This window comes from Microcebus murinus, chromosome 11, assembly GCF_040939455.1.
Source record: "Microcebus murinus isolate Inina chromosome 11, M.murinus_Inina_mat1.0, whole genome shotgun sequence".
NCBI classification, from domain to species: Eukaryota; Metazoa; Chordata; class Mammalia; order Primates; family Cheirogaleidae; genus Microcebus; species Microcebus murinus.
Window position 1 is genome coordinate 12,788,532 of NC_134114.1, and position 27,956 is coordinate 12,816,487.

General features: G+C 44.9%; 1 protein-coding gene across 1 annotated transcript in view; it reads right to left on the reverse strand.

Moving 5' to 3' along the window:
* Nucleotides 1-1,908: 1,908 nt before the first annotated feature.
* The window catches only part of MYO10 (myosin X), a 221,363-nt gene continuing 195,315 nt past the window's right edge, over nucleotides 1,909-27,956 (reverse strand). The window contains exons 27-41 of the mRNA XM_076007942.1: nucleotides 27,306-27,549; nucleotides 22,310-22,405; nucleotides 19,700-19,793; nucleotides 18,535-18,590; nucleotides 16,166-16,308; nucleotides 15,358-15,552; nucleotides 14,144-14,301; nucleotides 12,109-12,232; nucleotides 11,229-11,526; nucleotides 10,069-10,276; nucleotides 8,761-8,897; nucleotides 7,786-7,906; nucleotides 6,891-7,346; nucleotides 4,859-5,050; nucleotides 1,909-3,402 (exon numbers count right to left, since the gene is read on the reverse strand). Coding sequence (XP_075864057.1) covers nucleotides 3,301-3,402; nucleotides 4,859-5,050; nucleotides 6,891-7,346; nucleotides 7,786-7,906; nucleotides 8,761-8,897; nucleotides 10,069-10,276; nucleotides 11,229-11,526; nucleotides 12,109-12,232; nucleotides 14,144-14,301; nucleotides 15,358-15,552; nucleotides 16,166-16,308; nucleotides 18,535-18,590; nucleotides 19,700-19,793; nucleotides 22,310-22,405; nucleotides 27,306-27,549 — 2,624 coding nt within the window. The 3' untranslated portion in view covers nucleotides 1,909-3,300. The remainder of the gene's footprint in view (nucleotides 3,403-4,858; nucleotides 5,051-6,890; nucleotides 7,347-7,785; nucleotides 7,907-8,760; nucleotides 8,898-10,068; nucleotides 10,277-11,228; nucleotides 11,527-12,108; nucleotides 12,233-14,143; nucleotides 14,302-15,357; nucleotides 15,553-16,165; nucleotides 16,309-18,534; nucleotides 18,591-19,699; nucleotides 19,794-22,309; nucleotides 22,406-27,305; nucleotides 27,550-27,956) is intronic.

A 27,956-nucleotide genomic window follows, 5' to 3' on the forward strand; every position in this document is an offset into this window, starting at 1 on the left:
TCAATTGAATGAAACAGCCATAAATGTGCTGATTGAATTCAGTTTTGTGTATTTTTGTTTTGTCCTCCTTTTATAGTGTAAGCGCTTGATGGGTAGGGATTTTCATTCTTTAAAGCACTTACTTTTACACCCAATTGGCACAAGTATTTCTAGAATTTAGCAAAGACCCCAATGTATGATGTAGTTATTACAGAACTTTATTATGATATATTTTTGACCTCAACTCAGTGTGCTATCTAAATAAAGTCTGATAACTAAATAATTGTTTGTTTGCCTTATTCAATTTCTGAACTATTTTTAGAGAGAAAGTAGGTGGCCTATTTTTTTCCCCACAAATCTGTCCTAGGGACTGTATAATAGTTGAAAAGAATAAGGCAACTCTATAGGTACTAATGTAGAATGAGAGCTAAAATACTATTCTGGGGAAAAAGCAAGGTACAGGAGTTTATGCTTTTATATATACAAAAACATATTTTTAAAAAACAAGGACAGGGATATATATATATATATATATATATATATATATATGAGTATATGCTTGGACAGTTTAAAACATTTCTGGAAGAACATTCAAATGGCGAAAATAGCTGTTTCTGGGGAAGGAAACGGGTAATTGGGGAGGCTGTGGCTGAGAGGAAAAGTAATTTTTTACTTCTAGTATTAGAATTTTTTGAAAAAAATTACTGATGTGGATTCCCTTCCAAAAGAATGAAAAAAAAATGAAATGAAAATACAACTGGATTGTCCAAGTTTGAAGTGATGCCACTGTTTACACTGATGCCTTCCTCAGTAATAAACATTCAAAATTACACTCAACCCTCCTCTCCACAGGGTCTGTACGCAAGTGCACATTGAAATGTTTAGAAAAAATAAAAACAATTAAAAAAAAAAACAAGAAAAATACAAGTTAGAAAAAAGTACAGTATAACAATTACTTCCATAGTGCTAACACTGTGTTAGGGATGACAAGTAATCTAGAGATGGTTTGTAGTATACAGAGGACGTGCACAGGTTCTATGCAAATATGAGGCTATTTCGTCAGGGACTTGAGCATCCCGGGATTTTGGTAACCATTTGGGGGAGGAGGGAGGTCCTGGAACTGATCCCCCATGGATACCAGGATGGCTGTTACCGCAACAGCAATGCAGGCTGTTACCACCTGGTGAGACCAAGCCAGCCTCTTTGTGCATCGTTTCGACTTTCTCTGAATCTGTAATTTCTAAATAAAAGGCTAAAACAAAACCGAAGCTACTGCCACACAAAAGCTCACATGTAAATCTATGTTCTAGCTGTGGTGATTATGGACAGGGAGTGTCCACCAAATTCTCTCTGGGCCTAAAATGAAAACAGGGACAACAACACAATATCTGAGTCTTTGCCTGCCTTCCTTCTGGTCCCCGGAGGCCACAGGTTCCTGGAACGAGCAGAGGTGGCAATCAGTGATTTGCAAGAGAACTGGTGCTCGCTTATGCCTGATGCCTCCACAGGTCCCTAGCTCCTGGGCTGGTCCTTGGGGCAAATTGAAAACCAGACCGCCTACCTGTATGTTCTACTCCACAGGGAGGTTGCGGGCAGGTTCTAGGATCACAGATTTCAAGAGCAGGCACATTTTGGGGATAGGCAATAGGAGACTGTCTGACATAACCACATTTCAAGTTCTCAGATTTGTGATCCATTTATACCAGTCCTTCTTTTACCTTCTTGGCTTTCCTGGAGTCATACTCAGCAGCTAATAGAACAATCGAGACCACTACAGGTCTGTGTTTAGACATGGTGAGCAATTACATGAAATCCAATACTCAGACACTCTGTGAAACCACAAGTATTAACACCAAAACACCAAAAGCAAAACAAGCCCCCATCCCATGGTATTCGCAGCCACCTCTGATCAAGGAAACACACGGCATGTTAGCTAATATCATTTATTGCCAGACTTTCTGTGAGCCAACAATTTCCCATGGTTGTGCATAAGGGATATAAGGCAGATTTCTTTTTTTCTTTGTGGGTAGACTTAGTTGGCCCAAGTCTTTACAACTTTCCATATAAAAATAAAAGTCCAAGACCAGGTTCTTCTTCTTCTGGTCATAAATGCTGACTTATTTACAGGTGTCTTATTCAGACCACCATTATAAACCTGGAATAAAATATGTGTGTATTGTATTAAAGCCTCAGCATTTAATGTCAGGGTCCTTTAAACATTTGCTCGCACGTTATACCTTTCAGGAATGAAGCATCTTTCCCCATAGTCAACATGGTTATATCTGTAACCCATCCAGGGTGATGATACAAGCTAACCTTCGAAGAAACATTTTTGTTTTTAACTTAAATCTTTCAGACATGAAAGACTCCAACATGACTTCATTATTCGTCTAAAAACAGCACTGGAGCCAGGTGTTGAAGAGTGGTTTATAAATACAGTTTATATTGTAGGCCACATATCTGTTTATCATACAGCAGACACAGATCGCAGACTTTGCTACATGTAAAACAAAAGTATGAGTCAAAATATGTTTTTCGAAATACAGCAAAGACAGGAAAATCCAGGATTCCGGGTTGTTAATAAAACCACCTTATAAAGTAACAACCGAGACTCTTAACTCTGGCGCTATTAAAAATATACAGACAGACTGTTTACACCATTGCACATCCTTTTTCCCTTTGCTTTTTAATGCTCATGAAACCATGATTAAAGTGTTGAGTTTATGAACACATGCACGCACAGGCAAGCACGTACACTTAAAAGATGAAACAAAGAAAAATGTCAATACACGTCCGCCAGGAAGGCTGCCAGCAGCACTCCCACTCAAACACACTGTCCCCTCGTGTTCTCGGCCCCCTCCGCACTCCCTCACCTTCCCTCACACTCAGGGAAATCGGGCTGGGAGGTTAGTGCATAATAGATGAATAACGCCCCCCTTCCAAGCTCTGTAAGTCCCCCCAAAGCGGGGGCAGCAGTCCCTTCAGTAGCACAGCGAAGGTGGATTAGTATTGGTTCCACAAGTTAAGGCACTTCTGGCTGCTTTGGCGGCAGCGTGGTTCTCCCCCTCTTTCTTTTTTTAAGGCATGTGTCATCTATGAGAGTAGTAAAGCTTTGGAAAATTGTGCAGACTGTTAAGGTTGACAGCTTAATACAGGATCGCTGAAGTTGGCAGGGCGAAAGGACCCTGGGAGACACCTCCCTCCGACCAGGGGCCTGGCCAGAAAGCCTGGGCAGCTCTGCCCCTGGCTGGGCGCGGCACAGCAGAGCCATCGGAGGGCGACGCGTTGAGACAGCGAAGACACATGGGCGCACCCCTGCCTTCACCTGGAGCTGCCCTGGCTGCTGGCGGAGCGCGTGGTGCTGTAGCGCTTCTTCACGATCATGCTGATGTACGCCTTCATGAGCTTGGCCACGTCCACCACCTGCAGGGCCGAGCAGAACAGACGTGGTCAAGAGCCTCCACCCCCGTCCAAGGGCCCAGCCTAATAACCGGACGTTCTCTGTCCGTCCTCCACGCAAAAGCCAGCGGCCTTTGATGCTGATCCCCAGCCCGAGTTCTGTATGAAGCTGAGTTGAGCTGCTTCTCCCTATCCCTGGCCAGATAGAAGGGGAACTGTGGCTTTTCCAAATAACAGTGTGCACCACCTGGTGGTTCTTGCACACAAAAATGACAATTTTGCTTGATGTGAACTGTCAGATTTTGCACATTAAAAAACAAACCTACCTGAGGACACTAAAGTCAGTTGGTATCCTGAGGGCTGGGATCACTATTCCCACTAAAAATCAATGTGAAACGATGGTCCACAACTTAAAGACTGGACCATCCAATGCTCAAGATGGTGCTGAAACCACAGGGAACTGAGGCCCTCGGGGGCTGGGAGAGCTGTGTCAGCTCCCTGGATGCCAGGCCTCCTCCTGTTCCATACCAGCCACCTCCTTACGCCTGGCTCTCCCATTAGTTCCTTCTAATGATGCCACCATCATGGCCACCCCTTTGGCCCACCCTCCCCATGGCTGGCCTGGGTCCTTGTGAGAGCACCACAGCCGGCTTCCGTTTCCCTGCTTTCTGTTTCCATCCAACCCGCCCCACGTTGCTGTTCATAAAACCACTGTTGTTACATCACGCGTGATCAAAGATCCCATGGTGAATCCCTGTTACCTACTGGATCTGATCAAATCCCGCATCCTGACACCTGGGACCCTCTCGGTGCACATCGCCCGGCCAGCCTGGCGAGCCTGCTGCAGCCACCCTCCCAGCACCTGAACGCCCTCCTTGTTCCCCGAGTCACGTAGCAGGCAGTGGGCAGCTCACTTCCGCTACCACCTGTGCGTGCCAGCAGCTCCCTTTGTGTGGCCACAATAGGCTTCTTGTATTATTGCATTTTTTGAATATTGGAGCTGACTGCCCACATATTTAGAGGCTTTTTTAGTGTGTGTGATTTTGCGACCCAGAATTAGCTATGCCGGGGGTGGCCAAGCCCCTCAGCTCCCTCCTGCTCCGTGGATGCCACCAGAGCTCAGTCTCGGAGCCGCGTCTCTGCCATAACCATCAACTAACTTCCACAGGTTTCGCTGCCAAACTACACACTTCTTCTTGGATGTCTACATCATTTCCCTTTCTCTCCTTTCCTCTAAGGCTCCCTGATCCAGGGGAACCGAATTTCTATGCTGCACAGGTATACAGAAGAAATTTGGTGTTATCGGCTTTTGGCTTTTGAGGAACTGGAACCTGGGGAGGGACAGCCACAGCGTATTTTCATGTTTTAAAGAGAAATATTCAAAGAGAGCGACTTGGTCAAAGGCAAATGGAAACGGGGTGTTGTTTTTCTGTTCTGTCAAGGCCGTGCAAGAAAGGACTACCTCGCTTTTGCCTCTTACCTCGCTGGTTTCAAAGAGCAGCTCCCTCTCGTCAACCACGATCTTGTACGTGTTTGCCAGGGGCGCCCCGAAAGACAGGATGTGTTCATACTGGAAGACTTCTAACGGCCGTCCCTCCCCACGCTTGTAGACAGAGACGGCGTCCGCGCTGACACCCAGCCAGAGTTCCTGGGGGAAGCCGCCTTCCTTGCACTGGTGGGCAGGAGTAAGAGTTCAATCACAAAGCAGGAAGAAACTGACGCATATAAAGAAATTGACTCAAGGCAGGCTTTGAGTCAAGCACAGAGTACCGAATGTAATCAACGTGCACACGTGCTTGGAGGGGATTGGAAATTGAGAAATGGCAGCTCTCTATGTGGGTTGACCTTCTGACTATTTAATTAAATTAGTGAAAGTCTTGCTTTCACTATCCACTTCTCGGTATCATTCCACTAGTCATCTGAATTAGCTACTAGGAAGCGGCCTAGGAGTTTAACAAAGACCCCCAGCAAACCTGGGCCAGGGCTACTCTTCTCTCCCTTGTTCTGCCCCCAATCCTGTTTGGGATGGCTACTCTTCAAACACAAAACCTGGGAGCACAGAGAATTCTCCAAATTGGTCTATGCCGAGTAGTGCTGGCTGCTCTTCGCAAGGACCTTGTGGATACAGAGTAGGGACAGGGATGTCACTGGTTTAACTACAGGCTTCCTTGTGCAGACTGAGGGAAGAAAATAAGAGCCCATTTGCAGGGATAACAACACAGGGCTGATCTGAACCAGTACAAGCAAAAGGGGCGTCAATCAGGGACTCTGAAAAGAGGAGGTGAGTTATACAAAGCACCTGAATTTTTCATACCTAAAAACAAATATAATTGAAGCAATCAGCCGAGCAAACCAAAAATGGCAACCAACGAAAAGTCACTAAGGGATCTTAGAGTCTGTAATCAATATTTAGATTTATACGGAGCCTCAATTTAAAGTCATCAGATAAATGCTGAATTATTGTGATCATAAGAAAAATGGAGCTAATCTAGACCAGGGACTGGCAAACTTATCTGTTAAGGGCCACATAGTCAATATCTGAGGCTTCAATATCTTGGCCCATACAGTCTCTTCACAACTACTCAACCCTGCAGTTTCTGCATGAAAATAGAGAAAACACCTAAAGCAACGAGCTTGGCTGTATCCCAATAAGACCTGATTTATAAAAAAGAAGGCAGGAGAGATTTGACCACAGGCCACAGTTTGCCAAACTCTTATCTAGACCATCAGCAAAATTTCTTTTCAGTAAATGGTCTACTTAAAAAAAAAAAAAGTCAGTAGTGGGTTGATGCTAATGGATAAATTCCCATTATAAAATAGAAATTCTTCCCTTCGAACAGGGTTGCGGGGAAAAAATAAAGAGGTAAAATGCAAGTATATCCAAAGTTTCTAATTTGTATATAGAGTTCTAAAGAGGTTTTATTTATTTATTTATTTATTTTTTGAGACAAGAATCTCACTCTTTTGCCTGGGCTAGAGTGCTGTGGCGTCTGCCTAGCTCACAGCAACCTCAAACTCCTGGACTCAAGCAATCCTCCTGCCCCAGCCTCCTGGGTAGCTGGGACTACAGGCATGTGCCACAGTGCCTGGCTAATTTTTTCTATTTTTAGTTGTTTTGGCTAATTTCTTTCTATTTATAGTAGAAACGGGGTCTCGCTCTTGCTCAGGCTGGTCTCGAACTCCTAAGCTCAAGCGATCCTCCTGCCTCGGCCTCCCAGAGTGCCAGGATTACAGGTGTGAGCCACCGCACCTGGCCTTTATTTTTTAAATGAAGAATAGATGACATCTTAATTTTGCATTCATTCCTAATATTACAGAAGCATTTAGTACAGAGGATAAAAACTCTGGGGAGACGGGGGGGGGTGTCTCAATGGAAAAATGTGGGGGGGCTCTAACGAAAGAGGGCGAGAGAGCAAAGCTCTCCATCTCGCCTGCCCTCCACACGGACCTGGGCGTGAGCCACGTCCTCAGACGCCGGCACCCTGCCCTCCCCGACGACCAGCCGTTCTCACCTCCACATCGAAGAGCGTCGAACCGTAGCCAGGCCACTCCTTGATCAAGGCCATGTACTTGGCCATGGCCTCTTCCTGGTTCATTCCCTGAAATTTCTTCCACTTGTCGACGATACTGGCTCGGGCAGAGGAGACCTCCTCCTTAATCCACATGTCCAGCATCTGCTCCTCCTCCGCCTTCTGCCGGCCCACGGCCGACCCCGTCCGGAAGCTCCGCCGCAGGGTCCCCTCCAGGAAGCTCGTCCGCCTCTTCTCCAGCCGCTCGCACGGCGTGAAGCTTCTGGTGGACTGGCTGACGCGGGCCTTGAGCCTCTGCAGGGAGTAGACGTCCTCCAGAGGCGGCATGGCGGCGTGCGGGGTGTGATCCCCCTGCAGGTACTGCAGCCGCAGGGCAGCGAGGACCTGCAGGTTTTCCTCAGGGGCCGGGTGGTGGCCGTGGATGACAGCTTCGTGGGCCTGAAAGGAGCGGACGTCAGCTTTCAGCTCAAGGCACTGCTGTGCAATGGGATGCCCGCGTGGCTTCCTCACCCCGCCAGGGTTTCTCTCGAATTGTCGCTTTCCCAGACTGCCCTGCTGCAAAGTGCACCCTAACCCCTTTTTGCTGCTTCAAATTTCAATTTCTCCCCAGCATAAATACTATCTGACCCATGTTCTGTATTTTATTCCTTATGGTCTCTCTCCCACCAATTAGAACACCTCCTAGCATGGACGTTCAAATAAAATGTGTAGAAGTTTCATTCTGCAAAACAGTGAAAGAGCAGTCAGCTTTGTTTTTTGCTGGGAAATCTAAGCCACTCCCAACTTCTAAGGAATAGCAGTAAATGTCTAAGGTGTGTTAATGGGATTCATTTTCTTTTGCCGGCAAAGAAACCTGTCTCTAAACGTCTTTTTTTACCTGTTCAAACATAAATGCGAATTCTACACTGTCTTTTGGCACGTTGTCTGTGTCCAGGAAGCAGTAGAGTTTGAAGTAGAATTTCCACGGCAGGTCCCCCGCCTCTGACGTGGCCGCCAGCCTACGGATGAAAGTCAGGATAGACTCAGAAGGCAAAACGAGAGAGGGGCCTTCAGTGACCCGCAGGGAGCTGACTTTCTGTGGCATATTCTCTATAAGGGTACAGACGCTCTGTCCAGGCCAACAGCGTGGACAAGCGGATGGAGGAACAAATGGAACAAGAAAAGGGAGGCTTATCAGAGTGCCCAGAAATGGGACCTAACCTTGCATTCTGGTCTCAACTTAAGAAAACAAACAGGCAGCCTCAGTTAAATGCTGAGCTAACAAGGGCCAGTCTAATTAGCACTAGCTAAGCACTATGCTGAATGTGTAAAAAGAAAAAAAACAAAGCATATTTCTTTATTTCCTTTACCAAGCCTCAAACAAATTACAGTAACATTTATAATAAATGACATGAATATTCTTTTATGGGGGCTGTGTTCACACCAAGCAGAAGTATCTTTTGTGCTACACAGGGGATGTGAAATCGTAGATCAAATAGTGCAGGTCCATTTTACATGGTAGATAAAAAAAAAATGTAGTTTGAAGAGTCTGTTAAGTTGGTTTGAGTCCATTAGCTCAGTTTCAAAGCTAATGATAAGTGGAAACCTAAAAATTAAAGAAATCCCAAGAAAATGAGGACTACGGGAGACTGGGAGAAAGAATGGGGTACAGGACTCCTGACGAGTTAAATCATGATCAACTATCTAGGAATCAACAGAGAGAAACAGAAAATTATATAGGCTTCAACATGCATAAAATAAAACTAACTCCAATACACGATGAAGCCAAAAATGGAACAGAAGTTCAAATTCTCAACCTGGTTGTTAGTTTCTCTTATTTTACTTTTCTGGCACTTTAGGGAAAGGAACTTACTTTTCAAACTTTGCTAAAACATCAGCCACAATGGTTCGGCTTTCAATGGCCTTGTCGACGTGTCCATTGTACTCAAACAGGGCGAACATGTTCCTGCTGTCCTCCATGGCGAGGCCCCGGATCAGCTTCTCCACCACCTGGAAGACATGTGGGGGGTGGGGGTTCAGTGGCTTCTAGAACGTGCCTTCATCTGAACCTAGATGGAGCTGCCGCCACAAGTGAGGCTACAAGCAGTCCCTGAAAACCGTCATATGTGGTCACCCCAGACTTTCAAAGGTTCTGTTTTTCCCCCGTTCCCTTGAAATTAGTCCTATGTCTTTCTTGTCAAGAAAGAACACAGAGTATTTTGCTCATCAGTAGGGGAAGAAGCTGGGCTGATATCTTGCAAACCCATATTAGCAGGAAAAGTAGATGAAGAACTGAAGCCCTGTCTTTTATCTGATAAATTCACAAACTCCAAGAAACCAAAGTGATTTCAGACGACATTTCTTCTACACAAGAAGCCTTTTGGGATGATTTTATTGCACTATTTTTTTCGGTCAGTTAATTTTATAATAATAAGTTTAAATGTAAAAAGAATACGTGCATTCTGATCCAACATTCTAGATAATCATGTGGCAAACCTTGATGCAGAAGCAATACAATGAACTCTCATTAAAGTGGGTATATCCGGGCCGGGCGCGGTGGCTAACGCCTGTAAACCTAGCACTCTGGGAGGCCGAGGAGGGCGGATTGCTCAAGGTCAGGAGTTCGAAACCAGCCTGAGCAAGAGCGAGACCCCGTCTCTACTATAAAATAGAAAGAAAGAAATTGGCCAACTAATATATATAGGAAAAATTAGCCGGACATGGTGGCGCATGCCTATAGTCCCAGCTACTCGGGAGGCTGAGGCAGCAGGATTGCTTGAGCCCAGGAGTCTGAGGTTGCTGTGAGCTAGGCTGACACCATGGCACTCACTCTAGCCTGGGCAACAAAGCGAGACTCTGTCTCAAAAAAAAAAAAAAAAAAAAGTGGGTATATCTGAGTCAGGTCTGCAATCACTACCAGATACTTGGGTGCTTCTCAGATTAGCAAGATTATGTCTCAGATATTTCAGCAGGAGTTTAACTCTGTGTTTCCTCTCATCTTAATACGTACCTCTATCTCTCTATACGTGCGGTTAGTTGCAGGTTACACTTACTTCCTTGTTCACTGAGCAGCTGTACTCTGTAAACAGCAACCGTGCATGCTAGCCCAACAAATGACATGCAACCTTCCTGACTCAGGCGTACAAGCAGTAACGCCCCAGACGGAATGAGCCTGCCTCACCTCCCCGGCCGTGGTGTGGGAGTTGATGGTGATCTTGCAGGAGCCTCCGCCATGGCAATACACCGTGGATGTCATTTCCTGCCTGTGGATCAGAGCTTCTATCTCATCTCGGGAAGGCACAAACTCTCTGCATTTGGTTTTCTTGAGAGATTCGTAGATGAAGAGGGCATATTTTTCCATTTCGGTTCCTGGAAACTGTTCCCGTATCCTAGGAGACAAACACCGGCTGTTAATGGCTAGGTCGAGGAGGGCTGGCTTCCGGGGGCCGGGGGGCTGGGCCGTGTCAAGGTGGTGCAGAACAGGACTGTGAACGGGGCCCCCCCCAGCGGTGAACAGAGCACTAGTGACTTCCTGGCAAGGGCCCAGTTCAGTCTGTGCAGATTCAGTTTAAACACAAAATAAACCCCTCAGAGCCAGTGTCTGACTGAGAGCATTTTCGATGCCAGCTCGCCTCTGCAGCACTGTTAATATTTGAAAGAACCATGCTTCATACTGTCGTATGAACAGTGTCTTCCCAAAGCTAATCAAAATATCAACCAGATTATTTCCACCTGTTTGATTTGGAACAACTATCCAAGCTGTTTTGTTTTCTCCCGGTAATTGAATGTATCCAATGTCCTACACATTAGGATGTTACAACCAGAAGTGACAGGGTCCCTGAAAATAACCTTGTGTGGTTTAAAGAGAAAAAGGGTGTTTGCATTCTCTAAGCTTGCTCAGGTAACCTAGGAGTGTGACCCGGAGGTCCCTGCCCCATTGGAAGTATCTTCTTTTTTTCTTTTCTTAGGCAGAGTCTTGCTCTGTCGCCCTGGCTAGAGTGCAGTGGCATCATCATAACTCACACTAACCTCAAACTCCCAAGCTCAAGCGATCCTCCTGCCTCAGCCTCCCGAGTAGCTGGAACTACAGGCATGCACCACTGTGGCTGGCTAATTTTTTCTATTTTCAGTATAGACGTGGTCTTGTTCTTGGCTCAGGCTGATCTCGAACTCCGGAGCTCAAACAATCCTCCCACCCTGGCATCCCAGAGTGCCGGGATTACAGGTGTGAGCCACTGAGCCTGGCCTCGAGGTGTCTTCTGTTTAAGAGCCTCTTTATCTGAATGAGGACCCATCACACCACCCCTTGCCCAGCTCACCTCACATCCCCGCGTGCTTTACCTTTTCAGGTGAAACTTGAGATACTTGAGAATCCCCCGACTTGGTAGAAAGGTGCAGCTCAGGCACGTCAGGATCTGCCAGCTGTACAGGTTGCCCACACTGCCGGGATGGGGCACTTTGTTGGTCTGTTTGATGAGCTGGCAGTAAAGCTCATCTCGCAGAGGTCGGAGGTCATGCCCCGTCTGTAGGATGCCCTGGATTATTGGAATAGGGTCAGACATGGACTCCAGCTGCTGGAGGGAATTGAATATCTTGATGGCTTCATCCTGCAGGGTTGTGTAGCCTTTGTCTTTGAGCACTAGGACAAGCAAATAAACACAGACGTCACACGAGGGCTTTAGAGAGAGTATAACCTGAGCAGTGGATAAAAGGAAGAATAAATGGGGAAAAACAGCCAGTTCATGAGACAGTGCCCACCCATTCCCTACACATTTAAATCAGCTGAACAAAGCTCTAAAAAGGCAGAGGAGGGTAAGTGACAACGTTTTGTTATATAATTGAACTTTTTACTATATAAAACGCTTACTTACAAGCTAGTCTGTTGCCAGATGGGTTCCATATTTGGAACACAAAGTAGTTTAGGTTCTGGGGGTCCAGTATACTAAAGGCTACTCTGAGTTCATGGGCAGTGCTGATGTTTTCTGACTTCCCTTTAAATCTTTTCTTTCACCACAACAATCAATCCTTGCATGACTGCAACCACACTCTAAAATCCCTGCTTCGGTGATAAATAATAACCATATTTTATCTTTTTCTCCCCATTCACGAGGACTAAGAGAGTCTTTGAATTAAAAGAAATGCTACTATGTTCGAGCTCAAGACTCAGCAGGGAAAAGGGCGTCACAGCCTCTGCAGAGCAGTGCGGGGACCGCGGACTCACAGTTGAGGTTGATGTCCCCATACGGCAGGGGCAGGAGTGGGGAGTGCAGCGGGTGGTGGGTGTATCGGAGGATGGGGTTCCGCTTGTAGATCTGCTCCACCACGTCCGAGTTCAGGCAGTTCTCCTTGAAAATTACGAGCCATTATGAGAGAGAAAGCAAGCTTACCGTGAAAAACCTATACCGACACGAACAAAATCAACTGTATTTTCCTACATATGGATACAAAGTCTCGTGTCCCTAAGCCCGGTGGAGTAACAGCAGAGGAATCTAGTGCTGGTAATTTCAAGCACGAAGATGCTCACAACCTGTGTTTGCAGACAAATCACAAAAATACATTCTTCCCATAGCTCATTCTCTTCATTGCATGTTCATGTATTTCCCTAAGTTATTTAAAAACCCGCCCCACCTCGGGAGGTTTATATATACTTAAGAAAATTTATTTTAACTTCTTTTAGTCAGCAATCACGTCAATCTTTAATTCACTTAAAAAATACATTTTGCCATCTCTTTAACTGTCCTTTTGTGCTCTCTCTACACCTGAAAACTACACATGGTAGGAAGTCATTGGGGAAGACTATTCTTCCGTGTTGTGTGCCTTCACTTCCACCCTTGAAATTTAAGACAGCTCCTCACAGGATTGCATCATGTATTTATGCTCCTAAAATGTTAATCTGGGATATGAAAAAGCCAAAGTTACTTTTAGACCTTTAAATAAACAGAAAAGTTGGAGGAGAGGCAATGAATCATTCTATCACGCTAAGTTCATTTCCACTATAAAACTTTTTCAATAACATCCAATGGAAAGCCAAAAAAAATTTTCTGTTAATTACTTAAAGAAATTTTGTATATCCTTCTTTAGAGTAACTTGACTCATTTCTTAAGATGCAATGTTTCATATTTGGAAAATTCTGTTCACTCTTTTAAATGTCTGAATTTCAATCAAGTAGAAAATACAAAAACAGATAAAATATAGCTTTGAAGAGAAAGTTTGCTGTTATGTGAAATTCTTATTCCTTTCTCAAAAGAAAGCTTCAAAAAATCATTTTTTAAGGGTAAAAATGAAATTGTTTGTATCTAGCGCCTTGGGTTCCATGGAAAGCTCTGGAGTATTGGAGAACCACCGGCTTGCTGGAAACTGGCTCCAAATACCCAGAAAACGTATCACACTTTGGCATCCGGAGGCCAACTTGAATTTGGTGGGAAATGATATACCACTGATATTAGACCCTCTCCCACCTCCACAAAAGCAGGGTTGCCTCTTGGATCTGATTAGCTAATTTTCTTTGATGTCCTTCAGTAAAATACCTGCCTCACTATCATTCTAGTATCTTCTGTCATAGCCTCAGTTCTGTCTTTCGCCCTGAGAAGCTGCCTGCACAGGAAACTTGGGGAAACATCAGCAAGAATAATTCCCTTGACTTGGATCTGCACGGGGACCGAGCTGTGTGAGCAAGACAGCCGGAGTAGCCAGCGTCTCCAGTTCCATCCCTGGAAACCGAGGGCGACACCTCTTTGCTCGTGCCTGCCACCGAGCCGTTCGTTCATTCATGTAACATACACTCACTGAGCGACTAAACTTTCCAGGAGTCTGGAGGTGCCAGACGGAAACCCCAAGTATTCTAGACCCATCTGGGTTCCTTCTGAATCCACTCTCGTGGTCTGGAAACTGTACAGAAGAGTAGAACTACTGTGTGATGCCTAGAAGGTCCCCAGCTGGGGCTGGGGTGAAACCTGCGGCAGGGCAGGTGGCTCCCGACACAATTACTACATCCCCGTGCGTGGGCAGGGCGTCCTACACCCTCAACTGCAGACCAATGTCCTCTCGCCTAACACCTCCGCAGAGACAAAACACTTTTAGTATAAAATTTCACCTCAGTTAGATTCCTAAAAGCAGGGGTACCTCAAGCCCCAATAGAACCAAATACTAGTTTTCATTACAGAATAAAATTTAAGCTCGACTAATGCTGAGGTCTTGATGCTCCAAGGGTAGAATCCAGAGCGCAGGGCCACCCCGGTGGGCTTGTCTTGTCTTACCTTGATGTCTTGAATCAGCTGCTGGGTGGGGGTGTCGATCGGAGCCTTGGTGTCGGTCACGTTTTGAATGGCGCTGGACCACCTGGTGGCCTCGTTGAGCAGCTTGGTGTAGAGCCGGTAGCAGTGCTTGCGCCCGTACACGGTGACGTTCCAATAACCTGCGATGGCAGCACACACATCCATCAACCTTGGCCTCGGGGACCATGGGGATGTTCTTGTACCAGAGTCCCAGACACTCAGCAGCATTAGAAGCCCATGCTGTCTCTGACCTTCGTCCCTTTATGCTAATCATTCAGTTAACAAAAACTTGCTGAATTCCTATATGGGTCCTGCCCTGTACCAGGTATCCTGTGACGAGCAAAAATCAGGTGCCCCTTGCCCTGTGGAGTTTACAGCTGAGAGGGGAAGACAACCCTTGTTACAATAAAGCCAGAATTAGACGTATAAAGGTAAATTGTAAACGTCTGCTCTGCAAGAAAATAACGGATATAAGCTAACATCTCTGTCTCTCTGGGCCTTGGAACAAGAGTGAAAAGTCTTCCCTCAGATTTCTGACTTCCTGTTCCTTCCTTTCCTTTTCTTAGTCTGTCTCTTCAGAAGAAAACACTTATGCAAGGGAGTCCGTGTGTTCTGAGACAGAACCATCACCCATACCTAGCAGGAATGGAGCAACTATGCTAATATGTTATTACCTATGTTAATAAACAAACAGCACTAGCAACAAAAATCAAAATAAACAATCTTCTAGAAATACTTGTATAGTACCACAAATTGAAAAAGAAAAACCCTCTAAGCTCACATGTTTCTTTTTATGCTACTAGGCTAAGTTCACTGACAGTCAGGATTTATCTTCTGTGGGTTGCATACGACCCTCATCATATAATGGTGAAAAAGACAAAAACACAGGTATGTAAAAATAAAAGCCTCCTGTAGGATGACCTGAATCTGTTTACATTTTCCTGTCCTTATAAGACTCTACTTACAACTCCATAAATTACAATCTCTCTACTGTGGTTTAAATACTGAGTGTTCATACAGCTAACCACAGTCAGTCTTGGAAGATAAATCAACAAGGAAAGGGCTTCGCTGGGAAAACACAAAGTGCACACACAAGGTGGGACTCTTAATCCTTTGCTTGGAATAAGCCCGGGCCTTGTAAGATTTGAGGCTTGGAGTCTGGGGCCCAGCTGGCTATGCACACATGGCCTGGTTACCTGTCTCTTTGAATATCTTCTCGTCCGGGGGGACGACCGAGCAGAGGCTGTTTAGGACCAGGGTGCCGAGTTTCAGGGCGTTCTTTTCTGAGCTCTTGTAGTAATCCAGGGAATTGTGGGTTAGTACAAACCACCGTTTCTTCAGTTTCAGGGAAGACATCTTTGGACTGTTCTTTACTTCTTTGTGCAACCATCCTAGAAAGGAAGATTAAAGAGTGAATTAAAAAGTTCAAAGAGGCCGGGCGTGGTAGCTCACGCCTATAATCCTAGCACTCTGGAAGGCTGAGGCGGGAGGATCACTCAAGGTTAGGAGTTCAAAACCAGCCTGAGCAAGAGCGATATCCCATCTCTACTAAAAATAGAAGGAAATTAACTGGCCAACTAAAAAATATATAGAAAATATTAGCTGGGCTTGGTGGCTCATGCCTGTAGTCCCAGCTACTCGGGAGGCTGAGGCAGCAGGATTGCTTGATCCCAGGAGTTTGAGGTTGTTGTGAGCTAGGCTGATGCCACGGCACTCTAGCCCGGGCAACAGAGTGAGACTCTGTCTCAAAAAAAAAAAAAAAAAAGTATGAAGAGAAACCCCAAATATCACACAATCACTTGCATCATGCTTACAGATGGGTTGCATTTCTACCTACTTGCCAGGAAATGGCGAGGATCATTTCTTATCTGATTATTTTTAAAAAAATGTCAAGAGTCTAAAACAGACTTCAAAAAGCTGCTCAAAATAAAAATCCTGCAGATGTCTATGCAAATGAAAATAAGACTTTAGGAAATGGCAGAGGAAGCAATGGGAGCTACTCACCTCTCACTATAAACTCCTGGCCCTCCACCCTGGTGTCCCCCTTGGACCTCTGCAGCAGCGTGATCCAGTGGTGCATCTCCTCCGGCGTGTCTGCGTTGCAGTGTAGCACCCGGTTGGCCGTGATGATCACGAACGAATTGGGTCTGCGTGACAAGGTGGGAAGGAAGCCTCTTAGCTCTGCTGTTGGCATCACCTCCGTCTGAACCAAGACTAAATGCCCCCTTCCAGGGAAAAAGGGTCACGGGGATACACGCTGCTATGCAATTCGTATTTTATATCAAGGCAGACCTTGCTCATTTCTGCAGGATTTGTTTTATGCATCATTAACCTTTAAACTTGGAGCAACACATTCGTTCTGAAGGTCCTGGAAAGGAAAACATTTCTTCATGCAAAACTTTCCAGATGGAACTCAGTTCCCGGAAGGCTAAATAAGGTGACCACAGGGGAAAAGTTTTTTTTGATGTTTCTCCAAAGTCAATTTCTTTCCGCCTTGGATAATATTTCTGTGGGTGGGTAATGAAATGTCTGACACCAGCAATAAAAGAAGATCAGCAAATAGCTATAGGTGGAACATCTTAAACAGCTGATTATGCCTTGTATAAAAAGCCGCCTGGGTCTTTGTTTCCAAAGCAATTTAGCAGGGGTGCATTTCCTAGTCACGGATGACGTGATCATGGAAATTTACTCTCCCTCGCCTTTTTTGTCTGGCACTGGCTGAACTTCTCATGGGCCCTCGTGTGTACTAATTCCTCTATCTAAATGCATAAGCTGGTGAATGTGAACTTTCTTGCAAGTCTTCAAATAGTCAAAAGTCTTGCAAGACTTCAAATAGTCACTATAGTTAAGTGCTATGAAAGTTCAAGAAAAAGAAGAACTGGACCACAGGAGACAGGGAGAGCTATGCAAAAAAATTGGACTTGAGGTGCCCCTTAAAATTATTTTTTTTAAAAAGGGTTTATCTATAGTTGGGAAGGGATAAAGGTGGGCAGTTGAGGATGAGAGCAGATTCTAAGCATGGACCATCACATGCCTGGCCGGGAGGAATGAAGGGGGTGGGAGAAGAAAGATGTCAGGAAGGTAAGGTAGAACTTACATACCAGGATATGAGAAATCTTTGGCTTTGATTATCGACATGACATGTAAAGATTCCTAAGCCAGGTGTAAGACGGTGCAGGCTGACTACTAAAACCAAAGGCTCCATGGGTTGGAAGAGCCTTTGCCTATGGTAGGGTGACAGAAACCTCCAAACCCTAATTCTGCCAAGTAGGCACTAGTTTTTGTTTTCCCTGTTAATGCAGTCATTACTTTCTGGCTATCTTACTGAGGGCAGAAACAGAATTTACAAGCAGGATAGAAAAAGAGAGATGCTAAAGACAAAGCTCACTGGGTATAAAGACTCCTAGACCATCTCTGAAGACGATTTGCCTTCAAAAAACAAAACACAGCTTTTTGGATAAACACATCTTTTTAAAGAAAAACATCAGCCGGACGAGGTGGCTCACACCTGTAATCCTAGCACTCTGGGAGGCTGAGGTGGGTGGATCGTTTGAGCTCAGGAGTTCAAGACCAACCCAAGCAAGAGTGAGACCCTGTCTCTACTAAAAATATAAATATATTACTTGGACAGCTAAAAATATATATAGAAAAAATTAGCCAGGCACGGTTGCACATGTCTGTAGTCCCAGCTACTCAGGAGGCTGAGGCAGGAGGATCGCTTGAGCTCAGGAGTTTGAGGTTGCTGTGAGCTAGGCTGACACCACATCACTCTAGCCTGGGCAACACAGTGAGACTCTGTCTCACAAAACCCCCCCAAAAACCAAACAAATAAAAAACAAAACAAACAAATAAAAAATAAAATAAAAAACCACGCCCAACACGCTATTTTAAGGGCACAGAGAAGGTAGAAATATCAAGGAAAATATGTGTGGTTTGATTTACTAATATCCTGCATATACATTATAATCAAAATCCTTTGCAAGCTCACTATTAAGTTCAGAAGGGGGCACTACACCCCCCTCCCTGCTGCATCACCATTTTCCTAAACAGGCATTTTCTTCCCATGTGAATCCCAAGTTTGTGTATCCAAATAAAAAATATTACTTTGATGCGTTTTTTTTTTTAAATTGTCTAAATTAAGTTTCCACTGTTTTCCCCAGCACTCCAAAGATGCCCGGAGAGGAAGACGTCTGGGTGATGTCAAAGTGAGTCCCGAGCAGGAGGGCTTGGGATCCCCGGGGCTGACGAGGTAAGACACGCGGCCTGGGGCGATTTCACAGCCCAGCGAGTGGGAGTGGGCCCCGCAGCACGGACACCGGGTGGGCACCTGCAGGGGCTTAATCACCTCTGCTCAATGCCGTATCTGAGCTTACCTGTCGGGGCTGTCGGAGGCGCACACGGAATCAATTAGCCCCACGTCCAAAGTACCCTGGAAAGGAGCAAAAGGCAGATTTGAATGCAGGACCACTAAAGTAGGACGTACATTATAGCAACATCTCTAGCTTACAACTCCATAAAAAGCAAACAGAAAAGGCTCTTTCTTTTTTTCAGTTAACTGCAAAATACTAGTTATCTAAGAAAGGTCCCCTTCATTTAGGAACTACAAACAGCCTCCAGACAGGGCAGAATCCACAGTCCATTTATTTGAAAAATTATGCATTAATCATTTGCTCTTGTTCCTAAAATGTCTTCAGTGAAGAGTGTTTATGAACTTCTTTCGATAGGGCAAATTTTCTAATTTATATTGTGACCGTTCATTAGATTTTTATACTTATTCTGCTAAGAAATTTTATTTAAGCTTTTTTTAATGAGGAAATAAAAACCTTATGTCTAAAAGAGAACTTTATGACTTTGTATATGTGTTTTGGATAGAGTGAAGATAGAAAGTATTCAATGTAGAATTCACCAAGTCCTTTGAAGCAAAGTGTAATGTGCTTCCATGACTGCATAGAAACTGGGGGCCGGGCGCGGTGGCTCACGCCTGTAATCCTAGCACTCTGGGAGGCCGAGGCGGGTGTATTGCTCAAGGTCAGGAGTTCGAAACCAGCCTGAGCAATAGCGAGACCCCATCTCTACTATAAATAGAAATTAATTGGCCAACTAATATATAGAGAAAAAAATTAGCTGGGCATGGTGGTGCATGCCTGTAGTCCCAGCTACTTGGGAGGCTGAGGCAGGAGGATTGCTTGAGCCCAGGAGTTGGAATTTGCTGTGAGCTAGGCTGACGCCACAGCACTCACTCTAGCCTGGGCTGCAAAGTGAGACTCTGTCTCAAAAAAGAAAAAAAGAAACTGGGATCTTTTGTTTTCTTTTAAAGGTTTGAGATGGGAGAATTACCAAGTATTACTACTTATAACCTTTTATAATTTATTGTTTTCATGCATGATTTTTAATGCAAATGGTCCTGTTTGTCTCCTTTATCATACTTTTACTTAACAAAAAACATTGGGAATTCCCAGCCCCGTCCTTCTTGCTGTCACCATTCTCCTGCCCCCGCCCCCTTCGGCCGCCCCCTTGCACCCAGCCACGAGCACGCACCACGGCATTCTGGGGGTTTGCCTGCTCGTCGTGCATCTCCCGGATCTCCTGGTCCGTGGACGCGTGGACCTGACTCAGCACGCTGAACCACTGGCTGCGGGAAAGACAGAGCAAGCGACAGTCAAGGAGCGGCCGTCCTCGGGACTGCAAAACAACGCGCCCTTCTCCACGTCCTCTGCAAAGTGAGGTCTCCTCCGAGCACCTTTGCTTTCAATTTGCCTAATTCTCGTGGGTGAGTGTGAGTTCTATATGACCAAGGAGTAAAGTTAGAAGTAGCCAAAGTACCTACAGTACCGTATGTTCCAATGGAAGAACTTGCCCTCCAGGTCCCACAGACCTTTATAGACGTTTGATGATGAAAAGGAGTTCCTTGAGAAATGAGCAGCACGCAAATAATGAAATCCTGAGTTCCACCCAAATACTTACATCAAGAATCTTTACTGAAGATCCTATTTATAACTTAGGGGACATTCAGTCATTTTTTTTTTTTTTTTTTAAAAAAAAAAGAAAAGTAAATTTCAAAGTAAGAAGGTCGACAATGTAAGTATCATCTCAGAACAACCATTTGATGTCTATTTTTCTACGCATTCTCAGGATGGGGTTTCTAACCACTTGACAAAATTGAACAACTATAAAATGTGAGAGGTACCAAATGTGAGAGAGGCTAGTGCATCCTTCTCCTGTGGGGGCTTATAAGACATATATATACATGCCCACTATTTAAGGCAGAGGGAAAGCACTTGGTATGCAATGGGATATTCAAATGAAAAAATAGCACACATATATAAAGGTATGCCATATAAATTATTTATAGCAAAGTGCTAAAATCTATCTCCTGTGATTCCTGAAGGAGAAAAATATGACCAAGAGCTACAAAATATTCAATATGTACAGACTCTTCAGGAGACCAAGGGAAATATCTTATTATGAATTTGCTCCAACAATTCTGGTTAACCAAAAGACAAGACTTCATTGTTTCACTAAGCTCAAAACTATCCCAAATTAAACATACATTGAAAAATACATACATTGAAGATTTGGTCACATGAAATCACACACACAAAGGCATAATATTTGTTGTGCTTTCAATCTGTATAGATTATACTCTTAAATTTCTAAATTTCTTCTCCTGAATCAAGTATCACTCAGAATCTGAAAGATATTTTTAAAAAATGTGTTCTGCTAGTCAGGGGAAAAAGTGCTTAGATAAATATTCCAAATGTTAAATTTAGCAGGTTCATTATGGCACAAAACAGACAGGGCAGCTGCCAAATGCTGGGCCTATAATTCAGCAGAAAAGCTGTGGGCATTCCCCACACCACAAAAAAACCACATGTGGTCTCTAGGAGTCCCAGACGGAATGATGGGCTGTAATTTCCAGGTTTGCTTGTTTTTCCAGTTTGTGTTAGAATTTATGGGCGCAAGCAGGGTTTCAGTTTGCTCCCATGAGAAGAATTATTTTCTGGCGTCTTCACCCTTAACATTGCTACCATGGTGTCGTATCAACCCAGAAACATTCAAAGGGCAAAGGGTAGCGAGAGGTCCTGAGAACTCACAGGAAGGTTCTAATGATTTCTGGGCTGAGAATTGAAGAATATAGGCCATTGGATGTTACCCTCGTAAATCAAAAGATATTCCCTAGAGTTGCTCAGAGCAGATGACTGACACCTCAGATATAACCCTCCAGACTCACAGGGCAGCAGGAACAGACACTCTAGTATGTCATATCCACCGTATGTGTCACACTGAAGAACAAATAACAATCCTCCTTAATTATATGCTGTGTCTCCCTGTACTCCAACATGGAAACCTTAGGTCCGGAAAAGTTAGACACCTTTTCTTCTTAGCTAATGAAGGACCCCATTTCCTTAGTCAAAAATTAAAGCTCTTTAAGAAAGAAATGTAAGACACTAAACGTCTCCACTCAACTGAATTGAGCTTTCAAATTATACTCTCCTTTCTCTGTACTCTAGTCGCCTGTTCTGCAGATGCAGATAAGGGTAATAATATTAACACTTATCCTGTAGGACTGTCATGAGATGTAAATGTGTTAATACATGTGAAACATTTAGAGCATTGCCTGAAATATAGTAAGTTCTAGGTAAGGTAATAAATAGCTCTTCCATTGAATCCTTCAATATTGAGACCCTGAAAACTCTCCAAAGGCCATGTAGCACTGTCGCTTATTTAAACAGCCACCAGTTAATGCTCTCTGCTCTTCTGATCTTTATGCAAATACAAGCTGTCCACTTTCAAAGCTCAGAAGCTTCCAGAGGGTGGGCTTTCAGCTTCCCGTAGCTGCATAGTTTGCACGTGCTGCCAGTGACAACGAGTGCCTGAGCTGAGATAGCAAGGCATCTGTCCAGAGGCGTACGAGGCCGGAAATCCTGAACCTTGTGCTGTACCTGAACACATCTGCCGAGGGGAGTATTCCCCAAGGGACAAGCACGTATCTCATGACCCTCAGTTCTTCAACCTTCCTAACAGAAAAACCCAACTAGAAAATCGATGAAAATCTTTTCAAAGCCAAGTAGGGTAAACAGAGGCGCTGTGTGGAGCTCGAGTCTCTGGAGGATGTGGTTAAGAAGAGGTCAACAGCGCAGACCTCACCTGGCATCTTCGGGAGACTCCGCGATCAGGTGGAAGGTCCTGTCGGCCATGACGATGTCGATCCCGTTCTCCTTGCTGGTGTTGTCTATGATCTCTCTGCGGAGGGGCGAAAGCAACAGGTGCACGTCAGGATCACGGAATTCTGAATAATAGCCAAGGAAGGCAAGTTCATGAAACTAATGACTGAGTTGGAAACGGTTACAAAAGAAATTACAAACAGGCCGGCACGGTGGCTCACGCCTGTAATCCTAGCACTGTGGGAGGGTGAGGCGGGAGGATCGCTCAAGGTCAGGAGTTCAAAACCAGCCTGAGCAAGAGCGATACCCCTTATCTCTACTATAAATAGAAAGAAATTAATTGGCCAACTAATATATATAGAAAAAGTTAGCCGGGCATGGTGGCGCATGCCTGTAGTCCCAGCTACTCGGGAGGCTGAGGCAGGAGGATTGCTTGACCCAGGAGATTGAGGTTGCTGTGAGCAAGGCTGACACCACGGCACTCACTCTAGCCTGGGCAACAAAGTGAGACTCTGTCTCAAAAAAGAAAAAAAAAAAGAAATTGTATATAGTCGGCTTCTGTATCCGTGAGTCTAGCATTTGTGGGCTCCACATCTGTGGACTCAGCCAGCAGTGTGGCAAGATATAAAGCCAAGAAAAAACCCACAAATTAAAAAACAATACTGCATAACAACTACTCACATGGCATTCACATCATACTAGGTCTTACAAGTAATCCAGAGATGATGTAATATACGGGAGAATGTGCACAGGTTATATGCAATTACGCCGCCATTTTATATCTGGGAAATGAGAATCTGAGGATTTTTGGTATCTGGGGGAAGTAGGGGTTGAGGTTGTGGTCCTGGAACTACACAGAAGGAGGACTGAACCTACAATTTCTTCTTTTAGAAATAATGAAGACTCCCTCTAGGGGGAGCCAGGCTCCTCTCTGGCGTTCCCTTGCCTTCTCTAGCGATGGGCTTCTCTTCCCTCATGCTGCCCCAGTACCCGCCCCTGCCCAGGCCCAGAGACACTTGGGGCAGCAGCGCCCACTCCTATGCAATGGAAAGGAAACCCCAAAGGTGACCTGGTCTGGTGTGAGTTCTTCCCCCAACTCATCACAGCTTTCCATCGCAGTTTAAGGCCTTGGCCAGGGTCTGATCTACTCTGCCTGATACACACTCATGATTCTCATTAGGGGCTCTGGGGGTGAAGAGAAGGATTTAGATGTTTCTGGTTCTCAAGACCATCTTGATCTCATCTCAACCCTCCCTAAACACTAGAGAAATAAAATTGGTGGATCCAGTTAACAAAATCAGGGTAAAACACTGGCAGATGTTAGGATCAGATCAGAGACGGTACCGTATATATATATTTTTAATTCTTTTTTTTGAGACAGAGTCTCACTCTGTTGCCCAGGCTAGAGTTCCGTGGCATCAGCCTAGCTCACAGCAACCTCAAACTCCTGGGCTCAAGCAATCCTTCTGCCTCAGCCTCCTGAGTAGCTGGGACCACAGGCATGTGCTACTATGCCCAGCTAATTTTTTCTATATATTTTTGTAGCTGTCCAGCCAATTTCTCCTATTATTTATTTTTTTTTTTGGTAGAGAGGGGGTCTCGTTCTTGCTCAGGCTGGTCTTGAACTCCTGAGCTCAAACAATCTGCCTCCCGTGGCTTCCCAGAGTGCTAGGATCATGGGCATGAGCCACCATGCCCAGCCATGAGATGGTACTATATTTGATGAAGAAGGATCTTACGGATAAAGCCAGCTTGCCTTGATAAGTAAAGTAGTACAAATAGTACAAATGGTCACAATGAAACATTTATAGCAACAAAACTAAAACAGTCTAACCAGCCAGAAAAAATAAATACTGGACTGAGATGAAATAAAATATTTGTTTAAAAAATTGAGATGGAATTTGAGGAGGAATGGTCTGTGGACCTCCTCTGAGTGGAAGGAGGGAGGTGACCCCAGGGTCTGGCCACGAAGCCTCCCGAGCAGGTTGATAATCCTCAGGGAAGACTGTCCTCACTGTGTCATGTTGGACAAGCCACTTTCCCTCTCAGGAACCCGGCACCTCATGTGCAAAAGGAAGAGGCGAGACATTATAATCTAGCCGTAAGGCTGTAGTTCTGAACCACAGTGGCCCTTCAGAATCCAGGGAAGGTCCCCTGGGGCTGGGGCCAGGGCCTTGTATTCATAAAAAGCTTCCCTGAGATAGGGAAGGGAAGGATGATGGCCTTGCAACGGCTACAGCAAACGCATCTGGGCCCTAACTCAGGACTCCTCCCCATGCCTGAAGTTCAAAATAATAAAGCAAACATTCTGGAGATCTGTTTATAGTGCCTGAATCTTAAAAGAAGGTAGGAAACATCTTGTCATATCAGAAAGCAAAGGAGATATCAAAAACCACCAGGATTACGTCGAAAAGACAAAAGAACGTGAAAAGGCTCCTCCTGGCCAAGAATGGGGTTAATGAGAGCATCCCTAAGAACAGCTGCCAGGGCTACACACCATTCCATGTGATAACATGTATAAGCTCCTGGTGATACTTGGAAAAACAAATACATTAAAACAGCCAGGGGGTATGAGGAGAAGTTGATTAATGGGTAAAAATATAGAGTTTGATAGAAGAAACAAGAACTGGTGTTTCACAGATCAATAAGGTGTCTGCAGATTACAATAATCTACTATATATTTCAAAATAGCTAGATTTCAAGGGAAATAAACTAGAAAGAGGAGCATGTTAAACAATGCTCCGATATTCCATCAGTGACGTCTGGCAACCCCTGGATAAACGAGCTAGCATCTTCAATTATAGAGAGCAAGTGAAAGAAAACGTGGAGGGCGCATCTGTAAACAAAAGAGACTTGAGTATCCGAAAATCAATTACTAAGCCTAGATCTTATGTGGATTCCTGAAAAAAGAAACTATAAAACCAACCCAAACCAATAAGAGCGCTACCACCTCCATTTCTAAGGCAAATGACTGGAGTGTGGGTGCTATAAGATATTTACATTATTTTTAAATGTAATGGTAATGGTATTGTGCTTACGTGTTTAAAAGAATCTCTAAATGAATACTAAAATGTTTCCAGATGAAATTACATGATGCCAGAGGCGTGCTGTGAAAGGTTGTTTGCCTGGTTGCCACGCTGGCTAGCACAGCGGATGCCACACTCTTGGCCTCTGGAAGCTGCGTAATGAGTACATGGGTTTGGTTTTGTTCTTCTACCTACTCTTGCACATGATTGAAGTTTTCTGTAATAAAATGTCTCAAAATATAAAATGGAAAAACAAAATCTTAATGGGTAAAACCTGTTAACAACTCATTGCCCCTGTTCCACAGCATGTGACAGCAATGGCAGAATAAGAGCTAATGTCTCCATAACGCAGTGTAATTTTGACAAAGTACCTGGAGAACAGAGCTTTATCAAGCAGCACACAAAGCCAGTTGCAAAGCAAATATACATCAATACACTCTAGTGAGATGCAATACCAATCCCGCCACACGCTGCCTCTTGGCGTTGGTGGCCCCTCTATAGGATGAGTAAAGAGGGCATTACGGGCCGGGCGCGGTGGCTCACGCCTGTAATCCTAGAACTCTGGGAGGCCAAGGCAGGCAGATTGCTGGAGGTCAGGAGTTCGAAACCAGCCTGAGCAAGAGCGAGACCCCATCTCTACTATAAATAAAAAGAAATTAATTGGCCAACTAATATATGTAGAAAAAATTAGCCGGGCATGGTGGCGCATGCTTGTAGTCCCAGCCACTCGGGAGGCTGAGGCAGCAGTATTGCTTGAGCCCAGGAGTTTGAGGTTGCTGTGAGCTAGGCTGATGCCATGGCACTCACTCTAGCCTGGGCAACAGAGTGAGACTCTGTCTCAAAAATAAAATTAAAAAAAAAAAAAAAAAAAAAAAAAGGACATTACGGAATGTGGGCTGAGAGAAGGCGGCAGGAGGTGACAGAGCTGTGCCTCACTGTGAACACGTGTTACTGCAGGATTCAGACCTGACTTCCCACGAACCCACTCCTGTGCCTAATGACCCCACCGGGGCAGCCTGGAAAAGCCCAATACTCCGCTGTCTGCACAGACGTGATCTGCACTTAAAATCAAATACATAAAAGACTTTCCTGTCCTCATTTAACTTTCCAATGAATAATTTTCTGAAGTTGCTGATGCTGGCTGATTAGAAACATTTTTCACTTTTGAGTCTCATGACTTCAAGCATCTCAAATTTATTTTACCAGTTTTCTAAATATTTGTGGTCACTGAGTCTTGAGTAGAGTATGGCTACAGGTTATCTCCAAGTAAGTTTTCAGACTTATTATCTGGGTTGCCCAAGAAAACCAGCTGCTTCTAACTCTAACAATTTTCTGAAAACATCACTTAATTTTTAATAAAAATAATAGGCTGTCAATAGTCCAAAGCTTTGGGATGGCAGCAAAAAGGGTTGTGTTGGATTCAAAGACCAGTCCTGTTTCTCTCACTGCTGGGAGTAGGAGAGGCTACTATAGTTAACATTGGTAGAAGACAAATGATCCTTTCAAAAAACACCTCCAGACTGTCAGTCTGCTTCCAATTTAGCTAATTTATCTGTTGGCAATTGCTGGATTGAGGAATTGAAAGTGACACGTTAACCCGTAAAAAGGCTCTCAAACAGGTTGTTCCATATTCACACCATTTTCTTCCTGCAAAAACATACAATCCCATTTCCAATGGGCTACTTCTGTGTCCAGCTGGCCACCTTCCAAATGAAAGCCACATGTCTATGAGTGTAATCACAAAAAGCAAGTCACTCGCAGATTAAGTTTTGCTTCCAGGTTCCCTAATAATTCAATCCACTGGGCTAAATTCTCAGGACTCGCTGAATACCTCCTCCAGGCTACTGTCGTAAGGAACCGGCGCAGCTCTGTGACCATGGGCATAAATCATAAATGATCAAGCCACCCAGAGCACCACCCCCACGGAGCCACACCCAGGCACCAGCGACATACTTGGCCGTCCGCACTTCTAAGGTGCCCTTGAGCTTCTCCTCGCTGTCGTTCTCAAAGTACATCAGCTTGGACTGGCGGAGGACAAACCAGCGCCTCTTCCAGTTTCTCCTGGACAGTGTGGAGGAGCCGCCGCCTTTTTTGTGAAGCCACCCTTGCTTGAGGGCCTCTTGCTTGGAGCGGAACCACAAGAAGGTTTCGTCCTTGAGGACGCACCAGCGGCGCTTCCAGGAGTTCATCAGGCCACCTGTTTCCCCCAAAGTTGGGTAGAGAGAGGTTTAAGAAAAGTCAATCCAGTCAGATGACAACAACATCCAGAGCAGGTCCTAAGGCCCATCTTTAACTTTCCCCGGTTGAAGCATCACTCAGAGACGCCCCAGTGAAGGATGCACCCCGAGCTCATCTTCAGGGTGCACCGGACAGATAATCATGCCAGGCTGGCTGATCACACAGAATGTTGTCCCTTCCTTATACCCAAGGCAGCTCCTACTCAGTTAGCTGAGACATTTTTGTAAGGAGCTAAAACAGAAAAGAGGCAAGTAAAGAATTGACACTCTGGGAGGCCGAGGCAGGCGGATTGCTCAAGGTCAGAAGTTCAAAACCAGCCTGAGTGAGACCCTGTCTCTACTAAAAATAGAAAGAAATTAATTGACC